At 54.4% G+C, this 14,741-nt stretch overlaps 1 protein-coding gene across 1 annotated transcript in view; it reads right to left on the bottom strand.

The window, feature by feature from the left end:
• The window catches only part of OPTC (opticin), a 7,957-nt gene extending 2,708 nt beyond the window's left edge, over nt 1–5,249 (bottom strand). Inside the window, exons 1-4 of the mRNA XM_006159176.2 lie at nt 5,019–5,249; nt 4,200–4,335; nt 2,557–2,715; nt 1,604–1,806 (exon numbers count right to left, since the gene is read on the bottom strand). Coding sequence (XP_006159238.1) covers nt 1,604–1,806; nt 2,557–2,715; nt 4,200–4,335; nt 5,019–5,243 — 723 coding nt within the window. The 5' untranslated portion in view covers nt 5,244–5,249. The remainder of the gene's footprint in view (nt 1–1,603; nt 1,807–2,556; nt 2,716–4,199; nt 4,336–5,018) is intronic.
• Between the last annotated feature and the right edge of the window lie 9,492 nt (nt 5,250–14,741).

The following is a 14,741-nucleotide window of genomic DNA, read 5'->3' as shown; positions in this document are numbered from 1 at the left end:
GCGTCCCGGACCTGGTGGCTTAAAACTCATGCTGGGCGCCTGTGCATGTGTGCCCAAGATCCCGAGAGGAGAATGGGGGAGAAGGGACTGCGGCGTGACCATCCCCCCGGGGGGTGATTTCTCACTTTCTGTCTCTCTGTCTCTCTCTGTCTGTCTGGCGAGCGCACGCGCCCTATAGCAAAAACCTCTCCAAAAAAAAAGAAAAAGAAGTGCCCCTAATATGGAGACAGCCAGGATGTCTCAGGCTTCTCCAGTGACTTCAGTGGTCACATAGACCCAGTGTTCCACTTAGAGATGGGCAGTTGAGGTCCATGGTCACACAGCGGGGCTCTGTTCTCAGTCCGGTGCTTCACCACAGCAGTGGGATTGACACTGTGTTCTGTAAAAACCTCTTCAAGAGGGCCAGCAGGTGGCGTAGTGCTTAAGGCCTTGACTCCTGTATGGCCAACTGCAATTTGAGTCCCGATCCTGAGGCTTGAAACTCACACCAGGCGCATGTGCCTGTGTACCCAAGATCCCAAAAGGAGTGGAGGAGAAGGGTTTGCATCGTGGCCATCCCTCCCCATGGGGGGTGATTTCTCACTTTTTTTCTCTGTCTTTCCAGTGAGTGCACATGTCCTGTAGCAAAAATCTCTCTAAAAACAAATAAACCAAACCACACCAACAAACCCTCAAGAACCCAGTGGGTGGAAGACTGAGGGGGTATGGAAGATTTCTGGGGAGAGGGAAGAGAATAGGCAGGTATGCCTCTGTGTCCTTACCCTGTTTCAAAAAGACAATTCTAATTTGATTTACTCGATGCTTCTAAGTAGTTTGCATAAAAACCCACGAGAACCAGAGCACGAAAGTGAGTCTAAATGAAGACCATGTGACAGGGAGAGTGGGAAGTTGGTTTTTGAGGTCATTCCCAGGAATTCGGTTAGCATGCTGTGCACACTCCACTTCTCCGCTGGACCTGCACCTGGGACTCTTCCCAGCCCTGCTGAATGGGCAGTCCCAGGGGGCCACATGTGTCTCACGGGGCTTAGCCCTTCCCATCCAAACTGGCCAGCCAATGACCAGTGGAGATCCAATGGTCTCTCCTGAGGGTTTGATCACAAAAATACAATAATTAGTCGATTCTTGGTGGGTTTGGGCAAGAAAAGCATATGTGAAATTAGCGAAGTCAACGCCGTGGCAAGTAAAGCCATGTGAACACCAGCAGGTCCCGGAGAAGCTGTGTGTCTGCCGAGGACACGCATGTGCAGAGAGGCAAGTGGAATAGGGGCATAGAAAAAGCCAAGGCAAGAGACTGTGTGCCCCACCGAGGGAGGCGGCCTTGATTTCTGACCCCCCATTGCCAGTAATGGGCCCATGGGGCTCACAGTGGTATTTCTCACTCATGGGGGTGGTTGGAACAGCGTCCTTCTCTCAGTTCAAAATCCATTCTTGCCACCAAAAGATCCTTTAATAAACAAATGGCACAGGATGAAAACAAAATGTGGTTTGGTTGTCTTATGCCCCAGAATAAGGTTGAAGCAGGGATAGTCCACGAGGGCATGTTCCGTGGGTGGTGGTGCCGTGCTCAGAGGTGGGAGATGGGGGCCCAATGGCTCTGACTGACCTCGAAGGCTCCGGGCTGTATCCCTGGGCTCCGGAGCCGATTGTGCCGGACGTCCAGGAACTCGATGCCACGGGGCAGCATGGGCAGAGCTGCCAGCTGGTTCTCTAGGAGGACCAGATCCCGCAGGGCAGGCAGCAAGCGGAGGGCATTGTTATCGATGGAGGAGATGAAGTTGCCGGAGAGGTCGATCTTTTTCAGTTTTGCTGAGGGATAGTGGAGAAAAAGAGAGCTATTGGAACACCCCCATCTTTCCTCCCTCCAAGTGGGATCCACCTGCATACCCAGCTCCATCTCTCTCCAGACAAGGGAGTTCCAACCAGCTCTCCAACTGTTCTGGGTCCACGCCGGAAGAAATAACAGGAAGTATCATAAATCAGGACTCCTTGGAAAAGCCCTCGGATTCCTCGATACTTTCCCTGGAGTTCTGTCTTGGGAGGTGGCTGCCCACCTTGGATCAGTTTGGGTGAAGATCCAACAAGCCTGGGAACTTCGGGGCCCCTTCTTTCCCCATTAGTTTACACAGAAGCGCCGGAGGGCTGGGAGGCTGCGTAATTAGTGTTCGGATCTGGATCAGAGCCCAGTTCTCCAGTCTCAAGCAGGGCACGAGGCATACAGAAACCAAACAACCACGTAAGCAGCATCAGCGCTGTGAAGCGTACACACAGGAAGGTCTTGTTCGGAGCCAGCTGGCCTGAGTTACAGTTGCTGGAACATTCTGAAAATGTCAGATTGGTCATACCTCTCCTCCTCGGTTTCCCAGATCTCTCGGGACAGCAAACGAGAATAAGCCACTTTCTAACTCTTCAGGGAAAGGAATGAGAGAGACTGGGTCATTTCCCCGTGAGAGACTGGGCACTTCTGGGGAAAGCTAACACCGCGTCTGGTGACCGCTCATGTGGGGCTGGCAAGGGAAAGGACCCCGAGGGTGCCCTTTTCTCCAGGGCATTACATACTCAGTCCCTTGAAGTCTCCGGCCCTGACGTGGCGGATGCGGTTGAAGCGGGCGTACAGGTAGGCGGTCATCCGGGGAAGAGGAGGGATGCTCTCCAGGTCGATGTCATCACAGTACACAGAGGAGCCCAGGCACACACAGACCAGGCAGGTGGGCAGGCCTGGCCCAGACAGAAGACGGAACAAGGGGCCATCGCTGCCAGATGCCCTTTAGCCTCTAGGGCCGACGGCCTTGCCCCAGGGAGTGTCTGAGCCATCTGTGTCCTAGATAGCCTGTGGGTTGCAGGCCAGACTGACTGGCACGAAGCACCTACACAGTGCCGTGGGCTGCTCCCAGCCTGTGCCTCAGCCCTCAACCCAAGACAGGCAGCCCTTCCTCGTTACCACCCAGTCCAAGCCCCTTCACGCTTTCATCGGAGCCTGTCCTGTGTAGGTTTTCCTGGGCTTCTGCTGGTGTTTCTAGGACATCCTTTGTCTCTCTCCTATGGGGCTCCTCTCTGCTCCCATAAGGTTCAGTGAAGATGAAAGGAAGCCAGGATGAAGGGGAATGGTCAGTGGTTGCTGGTTCTGCCAGTTGCCTCCCGGGGGAAGAGTTAGACGTGTTCTCTGTGGCTCCAGGAAGCACGAGGGAGCCAAGGTAGAGTGGACAGAACCTGCCCAGTGTCCGTTTCCCTTCCTTCTGGCACTAGCATTCCACGTGTCCATTGGGAAACAGACATCCTGCTCTCAGCCCATGACCCCATCTCTCCACCCAGAGCTCGCGAGACAGGCCCGGCTGTCCGACTCGGGCTGGCTTTAACAAGCTGGGAACACTTAACCGGCTTCCACAACTAGAGTGCAGGTAGTTGGTGGCCCTCGCTGTCACAAGGCACAGAGTCCTGGGGGACCAACATATTAGCTCCACTCAAGGAAGAGCCTGGCAGTAGGGACCCAGCCTCTAGGCTTCTCTGTCAGCAGTGGTCAGTAGAATAGGTAGAGCAGGGCTGACCCCAGCGCCCTTATCCCCAGGCCTCAGATGGCAGGTGCAGCTGAGGCCCTGCAACTCAGAGGTCCTTGGCTCCTGGCCGATGCCTCTCTGATGCCCCAATACCAGGCCCCAAGGCCAACACTTGTTCTCAAGAAGAGAACAGGGAAGCTGAGGGCAAATGAGCCCAGAGGGAACTTCATCCTCCTCTGCCCCAGCATCTGGACCCCAGCGCAGCGTCAGTCCCCTCCTACCAGGGACGCCAGTGTCCCCAGGAGGGAACTAGGGAGAGAACGAGAGCTGCCAAGGAGGAATTTTGGGCCAAAAATTGGTGTGACTGTCTCATGTGCCCCTGTGCCAAGGGAGAGCCACAAGCTATTCTTCTCTATAGCTCTTAATTGTCTCTAACTACCACACGACCTGCTCCCCGGTGATGCCGTTAATGAAGATGGGGTGGCTTTGCCAGGGCACATGAGGGTTCTTCAAGTTCTGTCCCTCCTTCCCGTTTTGTGCGTTCAGGTGAAAGTATTAGGAACAGCCAGCCTGGCCCTTGGATTTTTTTCCCTGTTGTTACTGTGGCCATTTCCCCCTCTCCCTGCTCCACCCTCCTCCATTTTGGTAACCCCATTGCTGCTTAACCTATGACCTGGGAATATGGTGACCCTGTGTCTGTGCGCTTACCTTGGCTGGTGGTGGAGTCCAGTGGGCCCAGCGTAGTGGGCCTGGTTGTCATGGGCTTTGGTGAGGGTGTCGTTGGAGCCACGGTGCTCTGGGCGGGACTGACCCCGCTTGGAGGAGCCAGGCTGGTCACGTTTACCTGGAGACAAAGCATACGGCAAGCTGGCTTCTCCCTGCGAGGGACTCGACTTTGAACTCTGGGAGCCTCAGTGACTAACTACGACCTTGTCAAGAGAAGAGCCCCCATGGAGTGGAGGAGGGAAGGACAGCAGAAGGCGAGCAGGAAAAGGCCCTGAGAGTCCAGTACCTACTACACGGATGGGGAAACTGAGGCCCAGAGAGAGGAAATGAGGGTCCCAGAACCAGGTGCCCGGGCTTCCCAGGCTGGTGCTCTTCCTGGCCCCACACTGACCACGCTCCACGCTAATGATGGAGTTGGCCAGCCTTGAGCTCCGCATCGCCACCGGTCAGCCCCTGGGAAGGCCAGGAGGGCTGGGACCGAACCTCAGCCTGGAGAGCCGTCTGAGAATAGAGATGGGGTGAGGGTGGTGTTTCCTTTTCTAGGGAGAATATGAGGTCATGGTTGACCCCTGCCCCAGGAGATGTGGTCTGACTTGATGGCAGGGAGGGATGTGTGACTTCTAAGGGGGCGGGTGTCACAAATGGAAAATGGTGTTACCTGTCCTGGTACTATTTAAGTGATAAATTCCTGTAGAGGCACAGGAAGTCCCATCCCATAGAGGATGACGGAAGCTTGCGACACGTTATGGTGCAGGTGGAGAGCAAGAGGCCCCAGCTCCATTGAGGCGCCATGCTCCTCACCTTGGGAAGCCGGTCCCCTGGGTCTGTGAGCAATTCGGAGAGGCTCAGGTTGGCGAGCTTGCCCACGTGGTCCAGGCCCAGGGTTTGGCTCCCCGGGGGCGGTGCTGTGGAAGTCTCATCCTCCCCGGGGCTCCGCTTGCCCCACCTTCTCCCCTTTGGGAGAGAAGCTGTCTCTGCCTCTGGCAGCAGCAGGGCCAGCAGACTCAGGAAGGCCGGGAGCCTCATAGAGTCCTGGGGGCAGGAACAGGGTGGCATCACTTCAGTATCCAGCACTGGGCGGGTGGGAAGGACTCTTTGGAGCTCTGTGGGAACAGCTCACAAATGTCCCCTACTTCCCACCACATGCCTGAAGACTCCAGGCCACGGGCCACACTCTCTGTCCTTCAGTTGTGTGTGCACGTGCCTGAGGCCGGGACTGTGTGTGGGGCTCTCCAGAGGTCTGCTCTCTCCTCCACCCCACTGTCGTCTCTCTCTTTATTTATTTTTTTAAAAAGTTTTTGCCTTAAGGCCTGTATGCCTGCCAGAGACAGAGATAGTGAGAGGGAAAGTGAGAAACCATCCCCCAGAAATCTCTTTGCCTCCATCTCCTCCTGGGACCTCGGGCATGCATGCACCTGCACTCTGCGTGATTTTGAAGCCACCGGGTCTGGATTTGAAACAGGCTCAACCACATGAAAGTCCAGTGACAACCACCACGCCATCTGCTGGTCCTGGAGTCTCTTTTAAGCTCATCCCACACTGACACACAGGTGGGTGCAGGCACCTGGTATAGGCTCGTTCACACACCTCCACACAGACGCACTCACAAACACGAGCAGGAAAAGGTGCCCCAGTCTACACACCTTCCTACAAACTAGGCACACACGTGTGCCTTTACATAGATGTTCTCTTACACAGTCACACACTCGGAACACAACTGTTAGTTGCTAGGCTAGATTTAGGGAAACGTCTGCAAGAAAGGGGTCTTGCGGTTCTTTGAAGAACACTTTTTTTTGCATGTGCTCCATCAGTATTTATGGGGTGTTTATTGGGTGGACTTGTTTCCGGAGGTACAGAAATGAGTAAGGCACAGCCCTTCCCAGGAACGCTTTGTCCACTTGGGACACGGACTTAGAATTTGGTACGCAGTGAACAAAAGAGTGCTAGTTTATCAAATATCGACTCAGCTTTTCAGAAACTGATGATTACAGATAAAGAGAGTTTGCAAGTGTGGATGTGGGACTGTTCCTTAGATAGCTGCATACCTCTGTGTGCGCGTGGGGGGCACACACGTTATTACGTATGTACGGATGCAGTGTGCATGTGAGTACAGAGGGTTATGGAAGCTCATCCACACAAGCACAGGGGGTCAAGGAATGTGTGTGCTGCAGCTGTCGAATATCCACGTTCAAGCGTCTCCATGGTCACACCCATGTATATCTGGAGTGCAGCCCTCCCCACTCCCAGCTGCACAAGTTTTCAGTAGATTCACCCCTTCCTGAGTTTCAGCGGGGCAAGGAGGGCATCCCCAGTGGTAGGAAGAGCTGCCTCTTCACCTTTCCCCTATACATCACCCCAAACCAAAAGATCTTCAGGAATTCCTAAGAAAGTGAGGCCCACCCAGAAGCCTCCTCTGACTTTTTTTTTTTTTTTTTGAGAGGTTTTTGCCATAGGGCGCGTGCGCTCGCCAGACAGACAGAGATAGAGAGACAGAAAGTGAGAAATCACCCCCCAGGGGGGATGGCCACACTGCAATCCCTTCTCCTCCATTCTCCTCTCGGGATCTTGGGCACGCACATACACGCGCCCGACGTGAGTTTTAAGCCACTGGCCCCAGAAGCCTCCCTTTTCTTTTTTTTTTTTTTTTTGAGAGGTTTTTGCCATAGGGCGCGTGCGCTCGCCAGACAGACAGAGATAGAGAGACAGAAAGTGAGAAATCACCCCCCAGGGGGGATGGCCACACTGCAATCCCTTCTCCTCCATTCTCCTCTCGGGATCTTGGGCACGCACATACACGCGCCCGACGTGAGTTTTAAGCCACTGGGTCCGGGATGCGAACCGCGGTCGACTACGTGGGAGTCCAGCGACATAGCCATTACGCTAACTCCTCTGACTTCTGTGGCCAGAGGGCTAAACCATCTTTCTCCGGAGCCAGATTCCCATCCGCCCTCATTTGCATGTTGTTGTGCTTAAAACCTCAAACCTGAAGCTCACCCCTTCCATGCCCCCCATACTGTTCCCCAGTAGAGACTCCCAGCTTTCGGAGAGGGGGGACTGATGGAAGGGCCGTTTGCAGTGGGGCCTGGATTGGCACAGCCAGGCAGGTGGCAATCCGGATTCTCATTCTTCCAGGTTGTCCTGCATTTACCCTCCTCTTTCCTCAGGGGTCCCCTCCCCATTTCTTTCCTGGAGGAGAAGGAATTCTCCCCACCCCACCTCCACCCTTGTCTCTCCTTCTCTCACTCTCTTCTCTCCTAATAAGGCCACATCTCTGAGGGGCAGAGGGTGACCACCTCCCAAGAGAGGAGCCTGCCCCTCGCTGGCAGAGAAACAAGCTGTCGGAGAAGGCTGCAGTGGGCTCCGTGGAGGGTGGAACCTGCCTTTGCAGCTGTTCTCTCCAGCCAGAGAGCAGTGGTCAAGCGGGGCTGAGCTGATGGACTCTGCACTGCCCCCTGCACGGCCCCAACGCAGGGAGTCTGAGGTCCCAGTGCTCAAAGAGAAGGTGCACCGGGGAGGGTGGGATTTGAAGGTCAACCTCAAGTTCACAGAGGCGCAGGAGGAGGGTGCAAGAAATTCTCTAACTCTGCCAGGAGGAGAGGAAATGGACAGGAGGCGTGGGGTAGGGCCTAAAGAGGGTTAAACACCAGAGGGCATTGTGTAGGGTCCTGGGGGGGCTGGGAAGTACCTCCCCAAATGCCTTTACAGGGAGAGACCTTCTTTGCTTAGTGCCTCAGGCGGGCCTCTGGGTAAGACCTTGCTGCAGGTGGGATGGGGGGTTCAGGGGCAGCTAAGATGTCTCCCCAAATCCTTGTCTGCACCCTAGGCTCTTCAGCGATGCTCCCCCCACCCCCACTGTCTCCTATAGACCACATACTGAACCCAGCTGCAAGGCCTCCTGATGACCATCTCCTCCAACTCCCTCACTCTGTAGACGAGGAAACTGGCAGGCCCAGAGAGATGAGGCGACTTGTCCAAGGTCACACGGCACCAGGGCCAGAGACTGGATTTTCTGACTCTCAGGCCAGAGGGTTTTCCTTTGTTCATATGACCCTCCCTTCTTTACTGCCTCATCCCTGGAGATCTTGAGACCATGTGTCTCTGGGCGCTTGGAACAGATGGTCTCGGGAGAGCCTTCTCTGTCCTGGCACAGCAGGGAAGGGGCAGATCCAATAGCCTGGTCGGAGAGGGCAGTGTGAGCCCACAGTGCTCCCAGGCACCAGCTGGCCTGACCGAAGCTTCAAGGTTCAACCTAAGGGAGGGCTCAGCGGAGCAGTGCATGTTCCTTGTTCGACAGCCCCCACCTGGGGAGGGACACCTCTGGGAGTTCTGCTGGGTGGGGGGAGCTGGCCCCGGAGCCGGGAAGCCCGGGAAGCAGATGCCCATTTGGCGGCTGTGCCCTGCATTCTCTCTCGCAGCCTGGGCTTCCCCACCCCCACAGCGCCGGGGCATGGTCCCCTCCACCCTGCACCGAGTGCCCCTGTGAGGAACGCAGAGGTGACTGTTCGTTCTTCCCCTGCCACCTGCTCCCGCTCTCCTCCCACGTTCTCCAGTCATCACCCCCGCAGGGTCTCCACAACCCGCTCCCCCAGCTCTACGATGGATCCTCTCCACACACGGCCAGCCTCACCCCTGCCTATGTGCCCCCAGCACCCCTCTGCCCTCCTCCCACCAAGCCCTGCTCTCTGCCAGGGCCACCTTCTCACAGGTCACAGCCTAGGCCCTCTCCCAACCTCTCACGTTTGCAGGTCCCGCGCTGGTCCGTGGATTTCAGGATCGCAGGCGAGTCCGTGAGTGTGGGTGTGGGGGCTCTCGCGGGCAGCCTCCAGGCAGCGTGGCTCCCAGAGCCCGGCCCAAGGCGAGTCCCAGCCCTGATCTCGTTAGGAGAGGCACGAAGCGTGATGATGGAGCTGAAGTGGCAGGCAGGGACGGAAGTCTGGCCAGTCGCCCTGTTGCTGCCCCTGGCATGGGCAGGGAGAGGGGCGGGGAGGGGGCAGGTCAGGAACGCTCTTGTGTTTCAGAGAAAGGGAGTACAGTCCCTGCTAAGGGCTGGAGCCACAGCGTGCCCCGATGGAACACGTCTCTCTCCTCAGACACACAACAACCCCTCACGCCACACACTCAGACACCCCCACAGTGGACGTCACGCCTCTCACCTTGTGCTCGCTGCATCTCTTCCCTCTGACGTGCCTTTTTCCCTTCTGCTACCTGTTTCATTTTTTTTTTTTTGGTGATGATTATTATTATTATTAGTTTTAGTTTTTTTGTTTGTTTGTTTTTTACCACAAGATGTGTGGTCTCACCAGAGAAACAGAGAGCGAGAATGAGAGGGAAAGTGAAAAAACACCTCCCGGGGGGATGGCCACACCACAATCCCTTCTCCACCATTCTCCTCTCCTCTTGGCATTTTGGGTATGCACACACATGCACCTGGTAGGATTTGTAAGCCTCTGGATTCAGGACTTGAACCACAGTCGGCCATGTTGGAATCTAGTGCTTTAGTTACTATGCCACCTGCTGGTCCCTCCTTCTGATTCATTCCTTAAGAGTCAGTGCAAATGACAGAGACTTCCTGGTTTTCCCTAGGCGGAGGTAAAGGCCCTCCCTCCCTGCTGTGTGCGTGCAGCAGTATTCAGGGCCCCAGACAGAGAAGGCTCTCTGCTCTGGCTGTTCATACACGCATCACTACAAACACTCAGGACAGCGGTGACCACTCACGCATCCTTTTCCCTTCAGCAAGTTAGGAACTCAGGGCATGGTGTTACTCATCCTCGTGTTCTCAACCAGAACCTGGCGGCAAACCCATGTCCTCTTTTTTTTTTTTTTTGAAGAGGTTTTCCCTATAGGGCGCGTGCGCTCGCCAGACAGACAGAGAGAGACATAGAGACAGAAAGTGAGAAATCACCCCCCAGGGGGGATGGTCACGCCGCAATCCCTTCTCCTCCATTCTCCTCTCGGGATCTTGGGCACGCACGCACACGCGCCGGGCGTGAGTTTTTAAGCCACCGGGTCCGGGACGCGAACCGTGGTCGACTATATGGGAGTCCAGCGACATAGCCATTATGCTAACTGCTGGTTCTCTTTTTTTTTTTTTTTTTTGGAGAGGTTTTTTTTTTTTTTTGTTATAGGGCGTGTGCGCTCTCCAGACAGAGACAGAGAGACAGAAAGCAAGAAATCACCCCCCCAGGGGGGATGGCCACGCCGCAATCCCTTCTCCTTCATTCTCCTCTCGGAATCTTGGGCATGCACGCACACATGCCAGGCGTGAGTTTCAAGCCACCAGGTCTGGGACGCGAACCGCGGTCGACTATATGGGAGCCCAGCGACATAGCCATTACGCCAACTGCTGGTCCCCCCATGTCCTCTTGAATGCTTGCTGAACTGGTGTGTAGAGGCTGAATGGGAGGGTGAGGGTGCCCCAGCAGCTTTCAGCCTAGTGGAGATGGTGCAGGGTGCAAGCTTCATGAAGCCACTTCTGGGGCCAGCTTCCCTCTGAAGGAAGACTCCAGGGCACCCCGTTCTTGCCCTCTGTGAACTGTGGCAGTCTGTGACCATTTCAGATGACTCTGGCTCTTCATCCTCTGCCTCATACAGCGCATGGCTGCTTTGTGCACACGGCATTTCCTCAGTTGGTCTGTAAACTTCATTGGGTCAGAAAAGGCAATTGATTTGTGTCTTTCTGTGGACTGAAAGAGCCTGGACCCTGGACTAGCAGGTGGTGTAATACTTAGGTCGCTGGACTCACACGTAGTCGACTGCGGTTTGAATCCTGATGGCTTAAAACTCACACTGGGTGCATGTGCATACATGCCCAAAATCTTGAGAGGAGAATGGAGGAGAAGGTATTGCAGCATGGCCATCCCCCCTGAGCGGTGATTTCTCTCTTTTTGTCTCTCTGTCTCTCGGGTGAGCACACACAACCTCTAGCAAAAATCTCTCTCTAAAAAAAAGAAAGAGCCCAGACCCAGTGTCTTGAAAAGTGTGTGCATGCTGTGTCCTCCACACTCCCCTCCCCCCTGAGAAAAAGTAAAAAAGAAAGAAAGCAGGACTTTGAGCTCCAAATGTGGCTGTAGATTTCTGGTTTAGCTTTAGAAATAATTTTTCACGAGGAGTATAGGTTTGTGGGAAATTCTCCAAGAAAAGGCTTTGGGATAGTTTTCCTAGGAATTTCTTAATAGGATCTTTCTCCATCCACCCTCTCAATAAATAAGGGGGCAGAGTGGGTGGCAAGATGACTTCAAGGAGCTATGCTTGACCTAGTCACATGGTCCAGTTCACGCAGAGCGCTTTTCATATCACTTTATTTCCTCGCTATGAAGCATGTTGAAAGTTGTGTTCACAAAGGTAACATGGTCTTCAAGAGAGAATAGATATATGTGGAGCACACACCACTTTCTTACACACCTGTATGTGTAGATGCCAACAGCTCAGACGGAACGCACTTGCACATGGAGGAGGGGACCCTCCTACCCAAGGGAAACCAGCACAGTGCGCTTGCACGTGCGTGTGTGTGTGTGTGTGTGTGTAAGGGGGGGCCGGAGGACTAGGGCAGGGGGATTCCTGTAAAGCTGATTGAACTCTAACCCCCCTGGTTTAGAGTTAGCTACAGGGAGCCATGGAGGAGCAGATACATTCCAGGCGGGGCAATGGGATGACAGTGACTGTGTTACTGCTGAAACAAAATCCTTCAGGGTTGCAGGGTCCGAGGAATGCCCCTCGGCTAGGGAGTCCCAGGAGCAGTGCTCCCTGAGGGCCTCACGGCAGGGGCTGAGGTTGTGGGTGTGATAAGGTGCTGAAGGGGCTTATCCAGGCCATAGCACCAGGTTGCTTAAGCCATGATAACAGGTTGACTTTAAGCAGGAGCCTTGGAGAAACCAGCTGCAGAGGAAGAATGAGGCAGTTGTCCCGAGCACAGGGCAGGGAGCCATGATGAAATGGCCTCGATTTTCCATCATTGGAAAAAGAGGAAGGTGAGAAGGAGAAATGGAGATTTCTTGAAATTGGGGGCCCAGGTTAATCCAACTTTTTTTTTTTGTCATAGGGTTTGTGTGTGTGTGTGTGTGTGTGTGTGTGTGTGTGTGTGTGGTTTTTGTTTGTTTGTTTGTTTTAGGTTTTTACTTACAGGAGAGAGACAGAGAGGGAAAATCAGAAATCACCCCCAGGGGGCATGGCCACACCTCAATCCCTTCTCCTCCATTCTCTTCTCGGAATTTTGGACATGCACACATATGTGCCTGGTATTTTTCAAGCTGCTGGCTCTGAGACTCGAACTGTAGTCAACCATGTGGGAGTCCAGAATCTTAACCAGCATGCCATCTACTGGCCCCATGATTAATGCAACTTCCTAAAAACCTCTGGAACTTTCCTCATTTTACCTTGAGGGTGGGCACTCATGGTGTCATACTCATTTCTAGAACATTCTGCCCATTCTCCCTACCAACACACGCACTCAGGGTTGGGGCAGGCAGCATCCCCTAGGAGAAGCTGGAGATAAGGCAGGGAGGTACTTGAAGAGGGACTTGGGGAGGGACTGTCCATACAAGGAATAAATTACTGCAAACCAAGGAACGGTGTTCAGGACTTGTATGAGCTGGTGTGGAGCCATAGCCTTGGGACACATGAGCGCCGGGGGGACTTTGTGGGAGCATCTTATCCACTCTCTGAGCAGAAGGCACCCAACAAAGCTGTCCAGTAAACCAGAGCAAGCCATCCTCATCTGGGGTCCATGCCACATGGGACTGAGCCCTGGCCTCTGGACCTTTGTACCTACCAAACCCCAGAGGGGAGAGACCCCATGCACACAGTCCATGACTCTTCCAAGTTGGAACCCAAGGACAACTCTTTCACCTTGAAAATCACCCCCAGGGAAAGGGCAAGGAGGGAGCCTGGAGCCAGCTGTGACCTCCACCAGCCACCAGATGTCGCTGATGTGTCTCTCTAAGAGGCAGAGGCCAATTTGCAAATGTGGAAGAGGCTTCTGGGAGATTTGGGTTGCTCCGCCCCTCTTCCCAGTTTCTCAGGACTCCTCCCACTCCCAGGGGGGTGGAGGTGGTGGTGGTGGAAATAACCGGGTCTTCCACACTGATAGGGAACAGATGGGAACAGTATGTTCCCCCAGGGCCTCAGGCTTCCTGTCCAGGTTTTGCAATGGGGCTGCAGGACCCATCGACACCCACGTGGGCCCATCCCAAGGCTCTGACTCCCCCTCCTCTCTCACCAGCTGATTCTGAGGTCCCTGAATGTTCTTGGCTGTCCCTCTCTGAGGTCCACTCCTGAGGGCGTGTGCTGTGTTCACCATTTACAGGAGGGGATGGAGGAGGGGCACCTCTTGTCCCCGTGAAGGGATGGCCAGAGGCAGGCCTTGGCTGGAGCCCTGACCCTGTACCCCACCCTGTTCAGTCATCCCCTCTCTCTTTTTTCTTGGAGAACACAGGCCAGCAGGGAACAGGATGTCTGGTGCCAGGAAATAGGGCCTGGAGCTGCAGTTTTGGAAGAGGGATCCTTGGCCAAGGAGACCCAGGTTTCTCAGCCTCTTTGAGTCAGAGTTGCCCAAAATGGGTGTACTTCCAGCGGGACTTTCCGACCTTCCCCTTGGGCTGCCCCTGACCATCTTCCTCCTGCTTGGCCCAGACCTAGGCCAGACGTCAGTCTGTGGCCCAGACTTACCCAGGAGTGCAGGCAGAGGAGGGGAGGGCGGGACCTGGTGTCCCTAGATAAGTACCTGTGTTTAGAGCACAGGGAGTCCACAGAGGCCAGCAGTTCAGGTGTGCAGTGGGCATCCGTGAACTGGGTGGGACCGGGTCCAGGCCCTGGGAGTCTCGCTCAGAGTAAAATCGATTTTCCATCATTGGAAAAAGAGGAAGGTGAGAAGGAGAAATGGAGATTTCTTGAAATTGGGGGCCCAGGTTAATCCAACTTTTTTTTTTTGTCATAGGGTTTGTGTGTGTGTGTGTGTGTGCGTGGGTGGTGTGTGTGGTTTTTGTTTGTTTGTTTGTTTTAGGTTTTTACTTACAGGAGAGAGACAGAGAGGGAAAATCAGAAATCACCCCCAGGGGGCATGGCCACACCTCAATCCCTTCTCCTCCATTCTCTTCTCGGAATTTTGGACATGCACACATATGTGCCTGGTATTTTTCAAGCTGCTGGCTCTGAGACTCGAACTGTAGTCAACCATGTGGGAGTCCAGAATCTTAACCAGCATGCCATCTACTGGCCCCATGATTAATGCAACTTCCTAAAAACCTCTGGAACTTTCCTCATTTTACCTTGAGGGTGGGCACTCATGGTGTCATACTCATTTCTAGAACATTCTGCCCATTCTCCCTACCAACACACGCACTCAGGGTTGGGGCAGGCAGCATCCCCTAGGAGAAGCTGGAGATAAGAGGAAGGTGTGGCAGCCAGGTGAGAGCCAGGTTTACTTGGGGACCTGCCCTGCCACTCACCTGGGCCAGGCAGGGAGGGACTTGAAGAGGGACTTGGGGAGGGACTGTCCATACAAGGAATAAATTACTGCAAACCAAGGAA

Source organism: Tupaia chinensis, unplaced genomic scaffold (assembly GCF_000334495.1).
Source record: "Tupaia chinensis unplaced genomic scaffold, TupChi_1.0 Scaffold000627_1, whole genome shotgun sequence".
NCBI classification, from domain to species: Eukaryota; Metazoa; Chordata; class Mammalia; order Scandentia; family Tupaiidae; genus Tupaia; species Tupaia belangeri.
The sequence above is the reverse complement of the archived record's forward strand: the minus strand, read 5'-3'. Positions and strand labels throughout refer to the sequence as shown.